This window comes from Arvicanthis niloticus, chromosome 1 (genome assembly GCF_011762505.2).
Source record: "Arvicanthis niloticus isolate mArvNil1 chromosome 1, mArvNil1.pat.X, whole genome shotgun sequence".
Classification (NCBI taxonomy): Eukaryota; Metazoa; Chordata; class Mammalia; order Rodentia; family Muridae; genus Arvicanthis; species Arvicanthis niloticus.
Genome location: NC_047658.1, coordinates 119940344 through 119962598, shown reverse-complemented (window position 1 = coordinate 119962598; position 22255 = coordinate 119940344). Strand labels below are relative to the sequence as shown.

At 41.2% G+C, this 22255-nt stretch overlaps 2 protein-coding genes across 8 annotated transcripts in view; one reads left to right on the top strand and one right to left on the bottom strand.

The window, feature by feature from the left end:
- Positions 1–13482, top strand: part of Stx3 (syntaxin 3) — a 43688-nt gene extending 30206 nt beyond the window's left edge. For 2 of the 7 annotated variants that reach the window (XM_034487820.2, XM_076917573.1), the window contains 7 exons: positions 147–214; positions 1740–1848; positions 2636–2709; positions 2872–3006; positions 5061–5171; positions 11296–11378; positions 11885–13482. In XM_034487820.2, the coding sequence (XP_034343711.1) occupies positions 147–214; positions 1740–1848; positions 2636–2709; positions 2872–3006; positions 5061–5171; positions 11296–11373 (575 nt within the window). In that variant the 3' untranslated portion in view covers positions 11374–11378; positions 11885–13482. Of the gene's footprint in view, positions 1–146; positions 215–1739; positions 1849–2635; positions 2710–2871; positions 3007–4834; positions 4946–5060; positions 5172–6334; positions 6449–9175; positions 10951–11295; positions 11379–11884 lie in introns of those variants that run through there. The other 5 variants (XM_076917542.1, XM_034487807.2, XM_076917568.1 and 2 more) reach the window with 4 other exon arrangements.
- A 298-nt stretch (positions 13483–13780) lies between these two features.
- On the bottom strand, positions 13781–18268 carry Mrpl16 (mitochondrial ribosomal protein L16). Its single transcript, XM_034487839.2, has 4 exons — positions 18098–18268; positions 17757–17822; positions 15515–15663; positions 13781–14429 (listed from the first exon to the last, which is right to left on the bottom strand). Exons 1-4 carry the CDS (start codon positions 18150–18152, stop codon positions 13944–13946), a joined length of 756 nt encoding a protein of 251 aa, XP_034343730.1. The 5' UTR covers positions 18153–18268; the 3' UTR covers positions 13781–13943.
- Positions 18269–22255: the final 3987 nt, after the last annotated feature.

Below are 22255 nucleotides of genomic sequence, written 5' to 3'. Positions count from 1 at the left end.
GGGTGGACACTGATCTTTTGTGATTGGATCTCCCTGTTGGTCTTCATAGCCTCTGTGTATGAGGATGGGTAAGGAGGTCTGTGTAAAATAGGGTCTCTCATAGAAGGAAGGACGGATGTGTTGCTAGAATAACCCTCCCACTGCAGGCATGGAGAAGCATATTGAGGAAGATGAGGTCCGGTCATCAGCAGACCTTCGGATACGAAAGTCCCAGGTAACTTTGTTTCTAGTTTAACAATCATTTTCACCACTTTTTAAAAATTATTATTAATTTTTTTTTTACTATATGCATTTAAAAAAAAAGATTCTATTGTATTGGAACTCAATTTGAAGAACTGGGAAAGGGGAACCATCTAGGCTGAAGCAGTGTCCAGGGCCCACTGTTCCCCTTTGGCCTTCTCTCACATTCTAAAGGCGGCCCCTGAAGTGCTCCCCCTGACTCTTCAGAGCACGCCTTCAGCACTGCCTTGCTTTATAGGCCGGTGTGGAGTCAGGCACTTTGGAGCCATCAAAAACATGATCCTTTAAGTATGAGAACCTGGGTGTGGTGGGTGGCTGCCTCACGTAATCCCAACACTTTTGAGGCTGAGGCAAGAGGACTGCCTAGACTTCAAGGATACCCTGCCTGAGCTATAGTTTGAAAACATTAAAAAACAAAAATAGAACAAGAAAAAAAGGAGGGAGGAGTCTGACATGATGTTTAAGTGGTACAGTAAACATTGTATAGCAGGAAAGCAATGTAAGAAGACAATTAAATCCATGTCCATGGTCATTGCATCATTGAAAGATCTCATGGGGCATTGGCGGTGGCCTTGGGTAAGCAGGAGTGCCAGTGTAGACAGGCTCAGGAGGCAGAGCTTCCTTTTTTTTTTTGAAATAGAAAATAGGATTAGGAGTGTGTGTGTGTGTGTGTGTGTGTGTGTGTGTGTGTGTGTGTATTTGTGTTGGCAGCGCAGCAGCACAGAGTGGTGTTGGTGACAATGGTAGGAAGGTGGCAGCAGCAGTATTGGGATGAATTCAGGACAGATGTAATGGGAATAACCTACCTGGAGAAAAGAGTGTGTTGTTGGGTAGCAGATGCTAAATTCCCAGTAGATAACACAGTGTCACACTCCAAAGGTCTTTAAATACTAGTTGAGGGAATTTGGAGCTGATTCAGTAGCTGCGAGTCATTTGTTTCAGTCTACAGTGTGCTAGGGGGAATATGACAGTCCTTTGGATATGAATGGGAAAGAGGAAGGAGGCTAGGAGGTCCCCAGTTAGGCTTCTGCAATGATTTAGTCTGAATTTCATGGTAGTAGTGTGTTTGGTAAAAAGAGGAATACGTAGTATGCTTGATGCTGTGATTGGGGCAAGGAATAAAAGTTATTATTAAGGTCTGTTGAGAGAAAATGTTTATTTGTAAGCAAGAAACCTTGAGGTTGTTATTTGGCATATAAACTGAAGGGTCTTTGGCAGGCACTGCTTGTGGGAAGTGTAGTCGACAACTTTAGCCAAGGTTATGGTGGAAAATGCTACTGGGCTTTCCCGTGACTTCATAAAAGCAGGAACTAAGTAATGGAGATTGCACATTGAGAGTGGCAGTGGGTGCTTCCCACACACTAGGAAAACAAAACTGGGTTTTGCATTTTGGTCTTTTGGTTCTAAGCCCAGAACTGCTATAGACTAGGCTGTGTCAAGGTGGGATAGAGTTTTACACCATCTCCTGGGGGTCTTCTCACTTAACATTGTTCCCACAGCACTCCGTCCTCTCCCGGAAGTTTGTGGAGGTGATGACAAAGTACAATGAGGCTCAGGTGGACTTCCGTGAACGCAGCAAAGGGCGCATCCAACGGCAGCTTGAAATTAGTATGTGTTTGAAGTCGGGCCATGTCTGTCCCCACCTTTTCCTGCTATGTGGTTGTCCATCCTGAGTCCTGGGAGAAGCAACAGTGACCCTGCTGCTTGTGTCTTCTTTATTCTACTTGGCACTCAAACACAGAATAGATGCTATGGATTGATAGATCTGTAATACAGCATCCTAGCACATTTATTGAGCCAAGGAATTTTATTGTTTATGGGATCCAGCACTTACCTGACCTTCAGGGGAACCCACTAAATAGTTATTCTCCTGAGAACTCATTACATCATTTTGCTGTTAAATGAAAAAGTACATTTATGAAAAATGGTGTAGTGCTAGTTGCTGTGAGGAATTAAAAAATTAATAAAGCTATATTGTTTAGGAATTTAGTGATATGGAAGAGTAGACACTACAAGGTAAACGGCTTCAAGTTCAAGAAGCTGTGTGAACAAAGATGCTATCAAGAGAACACAGCTGTGTTTGTTTAGAAGCGGCAAGTTGTCTAGAGTCGGAAGGAGGGCGTGTTTGAAGCTGCAGTGTAAGGTTGAAGGAGGGCCCACAAATTGTGCACTGTCATGAGGCCCTTGGGCTCTGTGGTATGGTAGTTGGGTTAATAAGCAGTCTGAGCTGGAGTATGTGCTTAGGGTGGAGATTATTGCTGATAATGTTAAAGATGGATTGAATTGGGTGAGATGTCAGAAGAGTTGAGAGGTTGTTGGGGGCAGTGTTTAAGAGGAAATTGTAAGTGGAATTGTACTTTGAGCTTATATTTCATGGATTTCTTTTGTTATATAGCTGGCAAGAAGACAACAGATGAGGAGCTGGAAGAGATGTTAGAGAGTGGCAACCCAGCCATCTTCACTTCTGGGGTGAGTGACCAAAGCACTCACTTCAGTGGACAGGGATGAGCCCATGTGGGCTGCACTTGCAGCTCTGCAGGGGAGGGAATGTATGTGGACTCTTGAGGGCTGTGCAGAGGCCAGTCTGTTACTAGGGTGGTTGACAGCCTGTCTGTATGGGACCTTTTGTAGATCATTGACTCCCAGATTTCCAAGCAAGCCCTCAGCGAGATTGAGGGTCGGCACAAGGACATCGTGAGGCTGGAGAGCAGCATCAAGGAGCTCCATGACATGTTTATGGACATCGCCATGCTGGTGGAGAATCAGGTAGCTGGCACGTAGAAAAGCAGACATTTCCTTGAGAACCACAAATGGCATTTTGGAGGTCAGGTGGGGCAGGGGATAGAGAATTTTCCTCATGGGGCAACAGAATTCTACTGTCTGAGGCCCAGGTGTGTATTCTTACTTATCAAGTGCTGGCACCTTGAGCCACCTCAGTCTTGTTCTTGCTTGTACATTCACAGTGATTCTAGTTAGTAGTGAAGTTTCATGTCATGACAGAACCTAGTTTGATCAGACATATCACTGTTTTCTGCATAAACCAAGCATGGCGACACTATAATTTCAGCACTTAGGAGCTAGAGGCAGGAGGATCAGGAGCTCAAGGTTATCTTCTAATACAGAACAAGTTTGAGAGGCAGCCTGGGCTTCATTAGACCTACCCTTCCTAAAAAAAATAAAAAGCAGGTCTTATTGGCAATGACTTGACAGTTAGTCTACTGATATGAACTATTTTACTGAAAGCTTTTAATTTCCCTCTAATTTACCTTAGAAGTTAAAACCAAGTTAATGAATTTTTCCAGTTCTTCTTTTACACTTCTCTTTTCCTGAGCATTTTGGCACTTTTAGCTAAGAATCAACAATAGACATGATTATAGAATTTCTTATTAAAAGGGTATTTTAGTGAACGAATATAGAAACACTTGAAACACTTACAGTACTTGACAATTCATCCCCAGGCATGCCTGCTTAGGAGTGGAATTCGATATTGCTTGCATATGGCATTCATTTCTGTCAGATTGTTGGTCCCTGGTTCTTGGGATAGAATTAGGTGTCATGCAGGGTCACAGTGCTAAGCAGCTTTCACCAGGAACTCCCAGCTGTTCAGCCATTGGGACAGAATTGGAAACTCTTGCTGGGTGGGTGGACCACAGAATGTAGTTGAAGTTTGAGCACTAGCTAGCCAAGTTTTCATGAGTTCTCTGCCCTTTGGTGCGTTCCTTCCATTCCCCTTTCTGGCCTTTGAGACCCCTTTCTCAATCCCTCCATTCCCACTTTTCTTTTTTTCTCACCACACTGCCTTGCTGAGGATCTGGTTTGAGTTTCAAGCGATGGTAAGTGCCTTGCTGTGTTTATTGAGAGTCCTATGGCGACGGGGTGGGGATGAGAAAGGTATAGATGGGTGAGGGGAATTCACAACTTTAGATTCCCAGGAAGTAACTGGAGTGACCAAACTTTAAAGGAAGTAAAAGCTGGGAAATGATCAGGAATCTTATCAAAAGATGAGTGTCTAGAGGAAGATACAACCAATAGCATGTGTAGATCCAACATCTGCTTAAGGGGCTTGTAATTTCTCTTGAAGGACCTAAGTACTTTCTACTGTTGCCAACCTGATAATTACTGAATACCTTTTATGTACCAGACACTATTTCACAGTAGTGAGTAAACTCAGCTTAGGTTGAATGAACTTGGTTTGGGTTTGAATGGCCAAGAATGGGCCAGCATTCTGGTGATATTCTAAAAATATGAGGTTTTCTTATTTTGGTTCATCCCTGTATGCTTAAAAAAAAAAAAGAAAATTAAAGAAAAATGTGGGAGAGGGAGTCTTTTTGTGTATAATTTACACATAGTTACTAAGCATCTAGAAAAACTGCTTCAGATGTCTGGTATAATTTCAAGGAAGTAATCCAGTAGTTACTGAATGAGTGACCACGGTTATTATAGGTCATCACATGGAAAATGGGAACGTTTGCTGTACAGAAGGCTGTGTTCTAAGGTTTCTGTATGTGCCTTGGCACTGAAGACTGTACAGTCCTTCCCACATCAGCTGGGCTGTTGTGAGGTCTAACAGGTGTGACTTGTGTCTTCTTTTCAGGGTGAGATGTTAGACAACATAGAGTTGAATGTCATGCACACAGTGGACCATGTGGAGAAGGCACGGGATGAAACTAAAAGAGCCATGAAGTATCAGGGTCAGGCTCGGAAGGTGAGGTTTTCCTTCTGTCTTCAGACAAGAGAGTTCATTTTGTTTGCTACTGTGCTTTCTCTCTCCTCTCTTCCTGTCTTTTTCTGTTGCCACCACATCTTGCATCTGGGGAAAGGGAGCCATGATTGACCGTATTGAGAACAACATGGACCAGTCAGTAGGCTTTGTGGAACGGGCTGTGGCAGATACCAAAAAGGCGGTCAAGTATCAGAGTGAAGCCCGGAGGGTGAGCGCCTCAGTCTCTGCTTGTTGTACCTTCTCTTCCTGTCTTTTGTCACCTCTACACTCTGCTCTCGAGCCCATGTCTTTTGTCTCTTTCCTAGCCTTAGCCTCTTCTAAGCCCCTGCCTTAGCCTTCCCTAGACTTCCTTCCTTCCCAGGGTTCTGTGCATGGATCTGGCTCTCACATGCTTTTGGCCCAAGAACCCACACTTGAGCAGCCTGGTAGGTTGGCTACATGGCCTAGATCTTGTCACTAATCTCCTGAATGTAGCTTGTGAACACTTAACACATTACATGGCTTATTGGAACTCTGAAGAACACAGTCTTCCACTTTGCCCACCATTCTTTTTCTTTTTCTCTAACTTGAAATTAGCACAGTTGCTAATTGTTATGTAAAAGTTATCATACGTTCATAGAATCACTTCCTTTGTCTACTTCTGGATGAAGTAATTTGAGGGTGAAGAGGATAAGCTGGCTTCAGGCCACTCAGTAGTAGTACAGGAGGTGGACCTGGCAGTCACATCCCACTAGTATATTCTTCGTGTCTGCCTTCCCTCCTGGCCTAGGCTCAAGAACTTTGAAGCTTCTATCTTTGACTGTGGATGTCCAGTTATGGCAACCTCTGCCTTTTTTGGTTCTTTGTTTCTCTTGAACTCTGAGATTTTCATTCTTTAGTTTGTTCTCTTCCAACTGCACCTATTGCTTGTACAATTATTGAGGGAGTTGGCAAATTGTTTTTCATCTGAATCTACGCTTAATTGTACTTTGGACCTATTCAGTATATGTAGTGTGTGGTATAAACCTGGGCTTTTAAAAGGACAGATGAATACAAGTTGCTAATCAGAACTGTGTTGCAAACATTTTATGGATTGGTGAGGTGCCGCTTGGAGACCTCATGATACTGATTGCCATGAGTTCACATGTGCAAGCGTGTGAACTAAGAGCTGTAGGTGCTCCACATTTCCATTTGCTGGCAGTGCTAGGCAAGAAGAAATGTAAGAAATGTAAAACATCCATGAGAACATTTTTATAGAGAGATGTATACTTATGTGGGTTGAGATTATTTTTTCATTGTAAAAGAGATGAGAAACGCTAAATTTTAGATGAGTTGCTATTGCTTTTTTTTTGTAATAATGATTTTATTTTTATTTCTTATTCCTTTCTCCAGAAATTGATAATTATCATTGTGGTAGTAGTTGTGTTGCTGGGCATTTTAGCGTTGATTATTGGACTGTCCGTTGGGCTGAAATAAGAGTGGCCTAAGGGGCTGCTGCACTGAAATGTAAGTAGATGAATGGTTCTGGATTGGCTTCTCCTGAGGAATTACTCTGGGATTTCATAATTCTACTCTTTTCTAATGACTCCCACAATGGGCTTTGAAACTGTTGGTTGCTTTAATTCTTTAATTTCCTTAAAATTCCATTCTTGGGTTCTGGCTGCCGGATATGGGTCAGGTCTTTTGTTTTTTTTTTTTTGTTTTTTTTTTTTGAGTCTGATTGTTTGTTTCTACTTTGTCTTGTCACTTAGAACATTTAGCACCTCATTCTGACTGCCTGTACCTAGGAAGTATAGGTAGATGTTGGAAGTGATCTGGGATCCATCTTCTAAATTCTTCATGGCTTTCACGGATGCTGGGCTTAGCTTAGCGTTCCTTGTCCTTTTTCAATATAACTGAAGCTTTATACCACAGCCTCAGACTTGAAGAGTTATGTCTGTGGCTGAATGTTAGTTCTTGAATGAGGTACTTGATAACGTTGTAAAGTGTTGAGTCCTGTCAGAGAGACTGATAAACACCTTATATATAGCTAACAGAATCCTCACAACAGTCTTATGGGACAGGTAATATTATTTTAGAAGTAGAAAAACTTAAATCTTAGAGAAGGGTCAAATTCACACAGCTAATAGTGTACCCAGGAGAGTGCTTTACTACATCTTAATTTCTTTTTGTAAAGTAAGTAGTGTTTATTATTGTCTACAAAGTTCAGTGAACTTTAAGCTATCACCAGAATTTATTAAGTAAGGTACAGCTGGCCAGTAAATTAGGCTTAGTAATAGCGAGCATGGTGAAGACGATGTAGCAGTCCTGCAGACGTAAGAACCTTTGTGGGTCTTTTTCTGGATAAAATAGAGTAATGTTATTTTTAAAAGTGTTTAAGATACAGACAAGTGAAAGCTACCTTGTAATGTTATTTTTCTTAATATGTGGCAGGCTCACACACTTACTTTTGCATAGTTCAGACTATATTAATTATATAGTGCTTTTATCTAGTTAGAAAATCATAAGGATCATTCTTTATCACTAAAATCTTGTTGAAAGCTAATTCTCAATGTGAGGATATTAGCATTTCCTCAGTGTTGGAGTTTATATTATTTTGCTATCATTGAGTGTGGTGAAATTTATACTTTTCTTTTGTCTTACTATAAATTCAGAAACTAGATTACTAAAGTAACAGGCAGGAACCTCTTTGAGAGTTGATGCAGACTTGCATGTTGACATCGGGGCTGATCCTTCATTTTACTTCAGCGGTGCCCCAGTGTGTCACTGCATTTTCCCCTGTCCATGTGGCTGGAGGATCTGGAACTGAGATTATTAAATCTTAAGTGTTCAACTTGAGAGATAACAATGATGAGGCAATCACGCTCTCAGGTTCCCCTTCTCTTTCTCTTGCTGTCATTCAAGTCCTTGATGACTTGTTTATAAAATTTCAGTTTTGTGCTCAGTCTTGACTATCTCAATGAAAAGTATGGTAAAATAATAATAATAAAGATGTATTAGTTGTTATCTTTCTATATCCTCAAATGAAAGATGCCTTGCAAATTCATGGTGCTTTTCAACACTTATTTCTAATGCCAAGAATTCAGAATGTAGAAGACTCATTTTTGAAGAGTCTAACATTATTTTTAGTTGACTAACCAGATCATGTAACATTGTGACTTACTACACATTGTTCAATATTCCCTAGTAAAAGCAAGGTTGATTGGCACCTAGGCTTACCTGTCTTCCATGCTAACCTATGACCGAGGGCAATCTGTGTTTGCAGTTGCCTGCCAGCTATGACACTGAGATGCCATTAGTCCCCTAACTTACAGATGTAGGAGCACTTTGAAAGCCACTGAAGAAACTTGCCCACACAGCACTTCTAAGATGAAACAGCCATAGTAGAACACCTGAGATTTCCTGTAGTCTTTTAATTTTGCCTGTCTGCTTCCTAAGTGAAGGGGAGGCTCCTGGAGAAGATTTTGGAATAGGATGCTTCTGAAGCCTGAATTCAAGGAGAGGTACCACATGGGAGGCAGAGAACAGGTGTTTTCAATTAGTGATTGATTGTGCCTCCCCATGTCCTTCCACAGGTGACAAGTTTCTGGCACAAAGGCTTATAAAGGGGCTAGATTTATTTTTGGCCCTACTTTAAATAACTGAAACATTTTTAAAATTAGCATACAGAGTAATGGGGTTCATCATGTCATGTCTGTGGTTCTGGTTGGTCCTCTGACCCACCTCCTGCTGGATCCTCAATCCTAGCAGCTCTTTGTTCAACTTTCATGTCACATGTCATCTATCGTCAGTGCCCCATCTCCATTACCACCATCATGGTCCCTTTACCCAGAGTAACAGTTTTCAGTTTGTGGTTCATGATGCCCAAAGATCTACATCACGATTACAGGAGCAAAATTAGTTATGAAGTAGCAGTGAAAATAATTTTGTGATCGTGGGTCACCATAACATTAGGAACTGTTTTAAAGGGTTAAAGCATTAGGAAGGCTGAGAATCACTGACCTAGAGGTTTTCTTAGTTTTTTTCACAATAGCCTTCTCTTATTTCACATGTCCAGCCTTGGGTTTTGACTCTGGGCTATTTCAATTTAGTGGTGACTTCTGCATGCTCTTTTTTGTAGGCATTTCTCATCTTTGATCTCCACATTTGGGGTTTGTGACTAATTTCCCTTGTTCCTTAATATTGTTCTGTATACTGATCAGCTTCCCTTTTCCCCACCTTTCTTACAACCAGATTTCACTCCAGCTTGGCCTGACCACTCTTGTCTCCAGATGGGAACAGAGTTTGAATGGCCTTCCTGAGAATGAGGGGTACCTGTTCCTTTATTTCCTTGTAACAGTCATCCTTGGACCTGGCTCAACAATCAATCTACCCCCAGAGGAATCTAACCTACCTAATGCAGCCCTGAGTTCTCCTCAAAACCACCTCCCATCCTAGCAGCTGCAGTACCCTCTTCTGGACTGTGTGAAGCAACCAGTGTGTTGGTGTCAGTTATGCCTTGTGCCTTGGAAAATCCCCGTGAGACCAGCCAAGGTGCTGTATTTCTACCTCATGGAGTATTCTCCTGGAACATACTTTGTAGTGGAGTACTAACAAAGTAGAGAGGTTCTTCTAAGTTTAGCAGTAGTATGGCTATGATCAGAGGCCCTAGCTGGCAAGATGCTAATTCTTTGTTGTCTCATGTCCTGAAAACACAAAAGACTAATAGATGCCATTTTGGTCTTATAAGTTGGCTTATTTGAAATTCACCTTTTAATTAAGCTCTAACTTCAACGTGGGCCACATTGATTTATCTCTATATTCGCTCTTGTTTACTCAGAGAGACCAGGGCGATGAGGCCTCTGAAGCTACCATTGGCAAAGACTGAGGTTATAGAATTAGCTTCCATGTCTGAGTCTTGGAATCTGGCTAGTCACTGTTAAAGAATTGCTCTTTATGAAGACATTACTTTGAGGCCAAACAGAATCAGGGATTTAAAACTGGTCTAGGGTCAAGGTGCTACCGTCTCAGGCTCTGGAAATGTCAGTTATTTGTGTGTTCCAGGTGTACTTTTGTAACTATGTATGTGAGATATGTACATAATTGTCTGCCTCTCAGGAAGTAGGAAAACTAGAAGGTACTATGACCTCAAAAAAAATGAGAAAGAGAAAGAGAGAGAGAGAGAGAGAGAGAGAGAGACAGACAGACAGATAGACAGACAAACAAACAAAGGTAAACAGAGCTTGCCTAACACCAGGTAAGGAATATATACTTACCTCAAGTGAATCATTGTAGAAATGTGATTTTTTTTTTTCCTCTTGCCATCACGCTTGTTTTCTGGATGGCTGCTGATAAGGGAATCAAATGAGACCTTTGGAGTAAGGACTAAATTGATTCCCACTGAAGTTTTCTACATAGCAGACAGTGTGTAATATTTATTTACCTCTATCTGCTGCTTACAGAGTTGTCCAGAGAACACCTCACGACTGTCTGATGTTATTTACACTATCCATGTGATGTTTCTGGTGGGAGACTAGGGAGGCTACAAAGCAGTGCTTCCTGCTTTCTTTTGTCTCCTGTGGTTCTTATCATGGAGGCAATAGCCTGGAAATCTTTGTTAGTGATTGCAACCCAGTGGCAAGCCTTAGACCTTTGGTGGTCCCTGCCAGTATCCCTGATTTTGGGTATTTAAGCCCCCAATTTAATGTTTCTGTGGGACAGGATGAGTACTCTAGTCTAGGCACTGCCTATGAGCTTCCTTTGTAAAGGCGCCTCTTCAGTCACCCAGCACTCAAGATGGGAGCTGCAGGGATGCCCTCCTCCCTATGGCTGTGATGTCTTGCAGGACTGGCTCCAGTTAGGAGAGGAAACAACCCTTAGTGCAGGCCTTTTCTTTCCTCCTTCAGGCCAGGGGCTGAAAGTTTGAAATGCCACATGTGAAGGGCTTTTGTTGTTTATAATTTTTTAAATGTAAACTTGATTATTTTATTGCTAATTTAAAAATAAATGACTTTATACTGATTGCAAAACAGCTCTGGGGCCATCTCTTTGCAAAATGTTTTGGTGATTTGGTGCCACCATGTGGTGACTTTTGGTGCCCCAGAAGCAATTGTTACTTGCTCTAGAAGGAAGTACATCTGTTAGAATGCTATCCAGAAGGCAGAGAGGACAACACACATCCTTGTGGGTCTGATTCTAAGTCCCTAACTTGGAAATATTCTCTGTACAAGCCAGATCCATCCATTTTCCTTCTGCATTCCCTGTCCCTTCTGTCCCTCCTCCATGTCTGGTCACATCTGTCTCCTTTTTGTCAAAATGTATATTTACACAGTGATGCCATTTCTCATGTATTTCTCTCTTCTTGTGATGAGCAGAAGAAGATCATGATCATGATCTGCTGTATTATCCTTGCCATCATCTTGGCTTCTACAATTGGGGGCATATTTGCCTGAAAAAGGTGAGCTTTCTGGGAGGGCCAGGCTGCTGTCGCTTACTTGACACACTGTATTTTGGGTGCTCTGGGTGTCACCAGGTTGCATAATAAGGGGTTGGGTGAGGGCTGGACACTGGAATAGCTGAATGGTGGAGAAAACCAAGGAAAAGGGATGTTTTGGAGAGAAGTAAGTGAACAATTGGGAGTAGGTAATTAGTGGGTGAGGTAGGGAAATAAGGTAACAGTCTACCCCAGGACTGAGCCTGGCAGTATAGTTTCTCTCAACAGTGAGGGATGTTCACCCCTGTTGTAAAATCTTGAGCCCTTGTATCTGGAAATAGTAAGAGAATTAATTTTTGCATTGAACTTGTCTTAAAATCCCCTGCTTCCAAGGTTAGGACAAGCTAGTTTAGTTTTGAGAGTAGTTTCTCATCCCTGCAGAAGAGAGTTGGTATCCTGGCCATGAACACCATGCTGTGCAATATATGATTTTTCTTTCCATTTTCTGTTACTTCCTTCTGCTGTCACAGATGGGATCTCAACGGGCATCTCCAATCTTCCACCTCTTTGGTGCCATCATGTCTCCCCTTCAGTCTTCCTCAGATATGTCTCTTTTCATTAGGAAACTTAAAACACAGGACACCAGTCAATTGCTTATTAAATGTTACACCAAGTTTGAACAAATTAATGAAAATGTGGAATTGAAAGGGTTGGGGATGAAGGAACAGGGTGCACAGCAATATACAATTGGTTTAGACGGCCTTAAAGGGCAGGCCTGCATGGTAGAAAAGCACAATGGGTCCCTGTGTAGGGTACAACACACAGAGCCTGAAGGCCAGGATGGTGGTGAAGAGGCAGGTATCACAACATGCCCAATGCCACAGGGTCTTAATTGAACTTTGTGAGGCCGTCTCTCAGATCACGGTACTCCCTACTTTTATTCTAATGGCTCTTCTAGGCTACACTCTTAACCAACCAGATGTCAGCTTCCTCTTTCAGGGTTCAAGAATAGTTTTTAATTCATAGAGTGTTTAAGGATAGGCACTATGCCTATCTCAAACACTACCATGTCCCTACTGCTTAGCACATACAGTGCCTGCCACTTTCAGATATCTGCTTACTTCTAGTCAAGCTTTGATTTCATTCATGGATGAGCTTGGCTTTTAAACTCTTTAAGGTATCATTGAGAACATGATTTATTATTAATCAGAGGCATATAGAAAAATATGGCAACACCCCTATTACCACACCATACACTTCAGAGTGTTTCGTTCTGAGGGATGGTGGTTAAATAGAAGTTGGGTTTCTATTGGTGGTATAAATTTCTATCAGTAGACTCTATTTGTCAGAGATGATTGTTGGTCTTGGGATGGAGGTTCATTCAGTAAATTCATCCCTCCAACAAAAGAAAGAAGGTTATACTATGGCCCATCTCCCAAACCAACACACCATGTTATCTAGAACAATGGAAGGCAAGGGGATAAAGTTTAATGAGGCTGCTGCTTCAGCCCTTACCAGGTCTGCGTTAGCAAAAGCTGCAGGTCAGTGAAATGTGCAAAAAACTGGTCCAAAGACATTCCTAATTCAAGGTGTCATTATGTTTCACTTTAGAGGTTATTACATCTTACATTTATTAAAAATAAATGAAAAACTGGGTCTAACTTTTGAAATGAAGTGAAATACTTCTGTTCTTTGCTGGATCTTATTTTTTAAAAAGCTGTATAAAAAACCCAATATTTTACCAGTATGATGTTTTCTACTCACCTTCAAAAGCAAGTGGTTTATACTTCTGTCAGCTCCTATTTCCCTGAATTTGAATAAGGAATGCTGGTTCCCTCAGAAAAACTGATTAATCTTGTTATGGATGAATGAAGCTGGCACCATGAAGTTTTGGATCACACGGGACCCTCATTTACCCAGCAATGTGTGTGCTTCACATACATTAGCTCCTAAAGGGACAGAGAGCCAAAATGCCCCTCCTTAGACAGCTTTAGATCTAGGAAGCACCAAACGGGTTTCAACTTTTGTTATCAGTTCTTTTGCTAAATTCCTTGTCGTATTCCATGTTTCCCCTTCTGAGATGGACAGAAGACACCTGGGCATTAATAAATATCTGTTGAACCCTCTAGTCTAGGTACTGTTGTTTTTATCTTTATTATTCCAAAAAATACATTTGTAATGAGCAAAATGTCATAGACTAGGTAGTATACACATTTACATTTCCAGAGCTGTGAGATGCAAAGACAAATTTCAGTTCTGGAGCTATGCCAAGTCTTTTTTTTTTTTGCTTGTAGATGTGACTAGCCTTGAACACAATTGAGATCCACCCATCTTTGCCTCCTGAGTGCTGGGACAGTTGGCTATGTCAAACTGTCCTTAATCCTTTAAGCAACTAAAACTGACCAAAGAGAAGTTGTACCCTGAGGTTACATTCAAACTTTAATTAGAATCAATCAGATGACATAGTTTTTCAGAAGTCACTTACTCACATGCTTAGTTAGGATCCAAGAACCACCAAAGACCCTAGCTAAGGACAGTAAAGGTGTGGATTCTCGCTCAGGAGTCTGAGCACATGTTCTTGCACTTTCACTACACACGCTTAGGCATGTAGAATTTGCCCCAATATCGCCCTTTCTGCGTCAAGTCATATGGGCTCAGGAATTTCCGTATGCCAAACATGTTGGCAGTGGCTATGTGCTCAAAGGTCCAAGGATTTTGGTTGTTAAGTTCTCTTTCTTTTTGATTTTGGTGCATCTGTTCTAGAGTCTTACGGCTCACAGCCTTTGCTGGAAAGGGTAACTTGTGAGCAACTTGGTTCAGGATACCCTTTACCTCTTCAAATTCACAGCGTCCACCCATCTCTACTACGAGGCTGCCAGTCTTCACAGGTGTCACATAGTGGTCAATGGCACCTTTACCTCCTCCCATGCGCTGCCCAACACCTTTGCGAGTGATGGGCTTGAAAGGGGCTGGTACTCGCCATATGGCAAACATGTTCTTGGGATCCATAAAGCGGTTGATTGTCAAGCGCATCATTTCAAAATGGCCCCAGTGGAGATAACCACCTCCAAGTGCCTAAAAATGAACAGAAAAATTAGAACACAGGGATTTAAAAATTATGGAGTCTACTATCATGTCTCTTTTATAGTAACCAGCTTTAATGAAAAATAAACATTTAAGTTGTGATTAGTAATATGGAGGAAACACCCAGGCTACAGTAACAAAAGACAGCAAGAGTGGAATCACTACCATGGAGAGCCCAGGGAGGACTTTTTACAGATATGACACTGAAAGCTGAGAAGAGGATCCTAAGAACCAGTCAGAAAAGAAGAGGAGGGTCCCAGGTGGAAAAACATTGCTGTAAAAACATTGCTGTAAATGCCCTAACACAACAAAGGGCTTGGTGAGTTTAAGTAGAACCAGTGTAGCTGGGACAGAGGAGGAATGCAGAGTGGGCATAAGGTTCTGAGAGGTCAGCACCAGCACTCAAGGGTACAGTACAGGCCAGGGAAGAAGACTTTACAACCTTCACTGTGGTTGCCAGAACTGCTGTTACATACCATGTGTGTAGCACTGACATTAATCTTTACAGAAACCACTTTACAGAAACAGTAATGATGCAGGGGTTCTCATTCTCAACCACAAACACTTCATTTTTTACCAGAGGCTTACCGCCTCTGTAGTTCCAACCCATCTGAAATAAGAATTGGAGACCCTTCTGTAAATAACTTACAATTTTCAACAAAAGCTAAATGTTTTTGGAGTAGCAAGATAAAAATCTAACATCACCTTTTAGATTTTTGCTAACACAATTTCACCTGGATCTGAACCCTCTGCCTGTTCAGTGTATACCTGTTGTATAGGATACCTGCTTGTTGGGTGCTTAGTGGCCACTAGGTTATCCGACCCACTGATACATTATCACAGGGCATATAGACAGAATTTAGTGCAAACTCTGAAGCATCTAGTATGGGACTCCTGTGTTTTCAGTCCTAGACTGAAGAAAGACATATAACTTATGTTTCCTTGGGAACCCAGTAGCCTCGATCTCCATCTACTGAAAGAGCAATTGGAATGTGGATGTAGGTAGTTCTAATGTGGAGGAAAAGACTAGAATCAACTCAAAGGGAAGAAAACTTTGTTAATCTCTTATCACTCACCAGAATTGCAAAATTGCCTTCTGTGAAGTCAGTGGCTTCAGCTGAAGGCCCTCGTATGTCCTTCAAATTTTTAGGTTCTCTTCTTACTTTTGGCACAAGTGGGACTCTTTCAACAAATTTAAGCTTGGGCCTTTCAGGAATGGAGACATCTAGCAGGAGCAAAGACAACTGAGTATGAGTGAAAGTAAGGAGCTGCTTCCTCCCATGGAAATTCCCAACAATCAAACAGGAGCCTTAGGCTAATGAGTAATAATCCCAGTGGTTATTATTTGCCCGTGGATGCTTCTAGTGATAGTGGAATCTTTCAGCTACAGCAATGCTTATGCAAATGTATCTAAACCAAATTCACTTGTTATCCCCACTTCTAAATTATTACTTCATTCACTGTTAGAGCAGCTTTGGTATTTTGAGACTGTCTTTTAAATACAAAACCCCAAAACCATCCCAACTGCAGTCTCCGCTCTACCGCCATGCCAATTTACTCACTCCTGTTTCTATTCAGAAAAGGGCAGGCCTCCCATGAGTATCAACCAAATGTGGCATATCAAGTTGCAGTACGACTAGGCACCTCCTGTTGTATTAAGGCTGGATGAAGCAACCCAGAATGAGGAAAAGGGTCTCAAAAGCTGTCAAGAGAGCCAGAGACAGCCCCCTGTTAGGAGTCCCACAAGAGGACTTCGCTATACAACCATAAGATGTATGCAGAGGGTTGAGACAGTCTTCATGGGTGTCATATGATCACTGTGTAACCTTGAACCTGGAAGAAGTGCTGGACTGAGTGTTGTGTCACAATACCTGGCAACCTTTATAATTTTTTAGGGCTTCAGCACTAAACAGACAAAAGGGGTAAATGCAAAGCGAAGCATTAGAAATTGAAAACAAGGGACCCATGAGATGTCTCAACCAGTAAAAAGCACTGCTTGCCCATCTGAGTTGGATCCTTAGGGCCCACATGGTGGAGAGAACTGACTCCCGTAAGTAGTCTGCTGACCTTCACATATATGCCATGACAGATATGCACTCACACAAGTACATGGATGCAAAATAAATAAAAGTAAAAATAAAAAAGAAATTGAAAACAGAACATAATTTTCACCTTGGACAGGTGGTATTCTAATCTCCACTTTAAAGAAGAGGAACGTAAGGTGTAGAGACATTTCACAATTGACTCAGTTAAAACTTCAAAGCCAGAAGCATGTACTAAAAAAATAAAAATTAAATTAAAAAAAAAAAAGCCACTCTTTTTTTTTTGGGGGGGGGGGCAGAATACTATATTGTAAAAAAAGAAAAAAGTTCTTTAATTCTGTTGTATTTTTCTTGGTGAACTTACAAACAAGGATTTTTCTGGTCAGTATTTTAACATCTTGATCTATATGGCAACTTGGGAAAAATAATCGTGATTCATAGAAAAATAAATATAAAAAAGAATGGCTCCATGATAGAAATAAACAAGACAGGAAGCCTCAACGAGTCATCAGATTATCAGTGGAATTATAAAGCTGTTCCAAGTTATAAAACCCACTTTCCCCCACTGACTTCTATGGGCAGCTACTATGAAACCTGGTAATGCTTTCTTTCACTTGCAATTTAGTATTCACGTCTAAGAGCACACAGCACTTTATTAAAAATTTTGAATGTTTTGTCTGCATGTATTGATGTGCAGAAAAGGCTGTAGGAATCCCTGAAGCTGGAGTCACAGATGGTTATGAACCATCTTGCAGGTTCTGAGAACTGAACCTGGGTTTTCTGCAAAGCAACAAGTGTTATTAACTGCCGAGCCATTGCTCCAGCCCACACAGTAGTTTAACAGTTATGTGCAGAAGACCCTCAGATGTCCAGGCCGTTTGCAATTTTTGGAGTTTTTAGTATATTAACGAGTAAGTTAGAATTACAGGACTGCAGTGCACCTGGTTACTATTGCTAAGTGTCTGCATATATGTACTATTTACAGAGAAGATAAAAAATCTAATAAATGCCCAGTTAGTGCTAACTGGGTAGATCATGGGCCACACATATTAGTGGTAGAATGCCTGGGGACTAGCCCACTAGTTATTTGCTTTGCAACAGCGAGGGACTTCTATGGTTTCTTTTGTTCTTTGCTTCTAATGCTTGGAACACTTCTTGATAGCACAGTTCACCTTCCTTACATATATTTGTTGAATCACTCAGTGAAGGCAGGAAGTTCAAGTACACCTACGATGTCTTTTATCGGAATAAAAAAGTGGAAATGACAAGTACTCACCTTCAAAAGTTGGAACTGGGAGGAGCGTCTTCAGACCAGCACTGGTGGGAAGGGCTGCCCAAGAATCTACAAAAACAAATCAAACCATTATTGTTACACTCCGGATCACTCTTGACAGAGACGTCTAGAAGTATGGGGGTACGAGTTCCACTAAATGGGCTCCCAAGGAAACAACTAGGATCACGGAGCACCTCTCCCTCACATGACCAGGACTCTGGTATCCGCATAGTGGAGGTGGAGGAAGGAAAGCGGCAGGTCCTATCAGAGTAAGCATTTACTTTGGAATGTGGGGAGGAAGAACAGGGAGATACCTTTTTAAAAGATCAAACAGGTTTTCTGACCTGGAAATTGCATCCGCAGGAGCGGCGCGGGGACGCGCGTCAGCAGCCTCCACATGGCCACGAGAGTGCAGCCGCGTCAGGTTTCTCTCCGCGACAACGGTAGCTTTACTCAATTCAGCGCCTGGTCGACCCGCGGACACAAGGCCGGAAGTGACGTTATTCTGTGCCTTTTTTTACAGAGTCCTGGCGGAAGTAAAGGAAACGTGAGCCCAGCACCTGGTTCCGGAGCAGATGTCTGCGGGTTACAGATCCCGCACTCCAAGCCACGCCCAAGGTGTTCCAAGTTTCCAAGAGGGTCTTCATTTTTTTTTTTTTTTTCTGCTTAATGATTGCTCTGGGTTTTCTCCTTGGGGTAGAAAGCTGTGAAAGCCGGAGGTTTCATAGGCAAGTTCTTCCCTTAACTTTCCCTATATTTATGTCCCTTCTCTAGGAACATAGAAAGATGCCATTGATTTGTCATTGGCTTATTTACTGTGCGTTTACTGAGTTTGGTCTTGACAAATCAGAAGAGCTGTAGCTGGAGTTTTCAAAGTAAAAGCACTGACTTGAATAGTCCCAACCGGCTAGGTACGATCACCTGTCCTCAATATGCTAATTAAAAGAAAGTAATGGCTAAAAGCCATTCATTTAAGGTGGCTTCATTTGGAATAACAGATGACAGGCTCCAAAGACCATTCGAGGCTGTCTTCATGACTGATATGATCTTTAAGTTATTTATGTATTTATTTATGTATTTATTTATGTATTTATTTATTTATTTGAGACAGAATCTCCATGTAGTTCTGGCTGTCCTAGAACTCACTATGTAGATCAGGCTGGCCTCGAACTCATCGAAAGCTGCCTGCCTCAATCTCCTCAGTGTGGGATCAAAGGCATGTACCACCACACCTGGCATCTTTAAATTTAACTAGAGGATGAATTGAGGCATCGAGTGGGGAGTAGGCTAAAAAGTATGCATAATTTTGCAGTCCTGATCTAGGTGTCTGGTTGATCATTGCTTCAGTTACGGTTTGGCACGGTGGTCATCTCAAGCTGGCATAGTTTGACAGAATTAATCTATTTTTATAAATAAATATAAATATTTATATTTATAAATATAAATTTTTATAAATCTATTTTTATAAATCAGTTCGGTTTCAAAATTTAGCTTTGTCTTCACAGAAGAGGGGCAGTGTTCTGTTTTCAAAATTTTACCTCCAAGAAATCCAAGAAAAGGAATCAGAGAGATGGCTGGGTAGTAAGGGGATTAGCTGCTGTTCCAGAGGATGGGAGTTAGTGAATGCACCACACCATAACTTAATAACAAAGGGAAATGAAATAATGTATAATTATTTTTCTGGAAATGTTGAGCACATTACTTTTCCTGAGGCTAGAGCTTTGTTATCATTCAAACAAGAGGATTTGTATCCAAACTTTTAGGAGACAAACGGGATTAGCAAATGAGACTGATGTCTGTTGTGTTTAAGTCATGTTAAATCTGTGTGCCCTTAAGAATTAATTTCACAAACAGTAAGTACAACCTACAATGCTTGTAGATAAGATATACTGGGGATATTGCTTATAAATCTATACACCTGTGCAGTACAGCTGCTTTCCAATTATTAATAGACTTTACAAATCCACCCTAAGGACATAATTTTAACTTGTTTACCTTTGTGAAGACCATGTTCCCCCTTCTGCCCTGGCAAAAGGCCACATTTTGAAGGACCAGAGAGGGGTCAGGACTCCAACTCCCCTCTTTTAAAAAGAGATGTAATCCATTCCACAACAGGTGCCACCCATCCCAGGAAGGTCAAGAAAGGTGCTTGATCAGAGGCAAGCACCTTGATTGAGAGGAGTCTAAAAATGAAGAAATAGAGAACCCCATCCTTCCTGTCTTATTTTCACTATTGTCTCTCTACTTAAAACAGCACTGAGCCAAGGGTCAGTTTCCCCCTAAATTTAATTCAGTGTTGTATTATGTAGTATTGGGCATTTAGATTTTGAAATTATGTTCTCTGTAACATTAAGGGACAATTTTTCAAGACATTTGCGTGTATGTGCAGGTGCCCACACTGGCCAGAAGAGGGAGCTGTAGTTGCTACCCAGGTGCTTGTGAACTGCCTATAGGCGTCTGAAAAGAAGGTCCTCTGAAAGAACAGCAATTGCTCTTAACAGTTAGTTAAGCCATCTCTCTAGCCACTAGCAGTTGCTATTTTTAAGTGGGAGAGTAATGAAGAAACACAATAGCAGCCATAAACAGCAAAATATCAGCCCAACACTTTCTGGATAAAGGTAGTGAACAAAAGCTGGGTGAAATAGTTGACTAAAGTTGATGTCTGATAACATCTTCCAGTCTAATCTATTATAAGTCACACAGTGGTAATATGTCAGTTCTCATTTCTTCATTGATGAATGATATCTAGCTTCCCCTCATGCTTTTGATTTTAATGTTTGTGATTTGCTTGTATGTATGCTAGTTTGTTTGTTTTTACATGCACTTGTTCACTTTTCCTTTATCAATTCAAAACTGCTTGCTATGCCTCATAGGCAGATTCCTGGTTTTAATTTGTGCATGTTGTGCTGAAACTAGAAAGGGGACCAATGGGAGGAGAAGTCTTAAGAGAGAGAGAGTTGGGGAAGGCAGAACGAGAAGACAAAAAGGGTAATGGAATACATGTGACATGAAAGGATAAGAGGGAAATGGAAAGGTACCAGCAGGGGATGGGGCAGGGAGAGGATTAAGAAGAATAAACTATCTGCAAACACCTCATAACAAAGCTCATTACTATGTATACTAATTTTAAAAGAATGCTTATTTTAAAACCTTTTGTTATGTGTTGGGTTTCCTAATTACTGCCTAGTTTTATAGATGGAAATCATCTTTCCCACTCTGCAGACGTGCTTTTTCTGTGTCTCCACCGGAAGGGGTAGAAGGTTTCATCTATTTAGTTCCAGTTTCTTTAGAGGGTGTTGTACTTGTACTTGCACTTACCATGGGTCACTTACACTTCTTACTTGGGGAAAACATCTTCCTTTCTGTCTTCCCGGCATTACAAAAATATATGTGACTGGCTACTCCTCTCAAGTTTAAGCTTTACTATCTGTAGCCATTAGAGGGCCCAATATGCCTGTATAATCAGACACCCAAGCCAAGTGCATTCTTGAGTGTTATGAATGATGTAATCATGAGCTTATGCATGTGTTTGTGATCTGCTGGGGCAGTTACATTTGAATTCACTTTTTAAAATTCCATCCAGTATGTTTTTGTTATTGTTATATTATTATGAACAATTTACATATCTTAAAGGGTTCTCTTTCCTCTTTCTCAATGTATATCCCAGTCTGGCTCAAACTTTGGATTCTGCACCCTCCTATGTGTTGGGATTGCAGGTGGGCACCACCATGCCTGCTATGCTGACAATTCTTTAACCTTTTCTAAACTAAGAATAGACCAGGCTCCTCATTTTGCCAAAGAGGAAACTGTTTTAGTTGGATACCTGCCCAGGTGAGCCATTGCATTTATTACATGCATGATCAGAATGGTGGCTCAGTCTTTTGTTTCCCAGTCCAGATTTCTTCTCACACTGTTTGAAGACTATTGCTTTATTTTTGGGTATGTTTGGCTTAGGTGGGTGTACATTTTTGGATGTGCTTGTCCATGTACACACATGTGGAGGTCAGAGACCAACATCAGGTGTTTCCTAGAGTGTGCTCCATCTTAGTCTTTGAGATAGGGCCTTTAACTGAAACTGGATCCTGTTGTTTAGTTAGACTGCCTGACAAGTAAACCTCCAGAACTTGCTTATTTCTCTTGCCCCAGTGCTGGTGTTGTGGATGTTCACATGATCCCAAGTCTGACTATTTTATGTGGGTGCTGGGGAACCAGACTGAGTTCTTCATGATTGTACAACATGCATTTTATCTACCAATCAACTTCTTGATCCTTAGGAACATCTTTACTTTTTAGATTTTATTTTATGTATGTGTGTTTTTTTGTGTTTTTATGTATGTGCATGTATGTCTGTGTATCATGTACATACAGTGGCCAGAAGAGGATTTTGGATTGCCCGGGATTGGAGGTACAAACAGTTGTGTAAGAACATTTTTTAAATTCATTTTTCCTTTTCAGCACCAGCTCCTGGAATGACAACTCTGAGACTAATTATTTAGTATTAA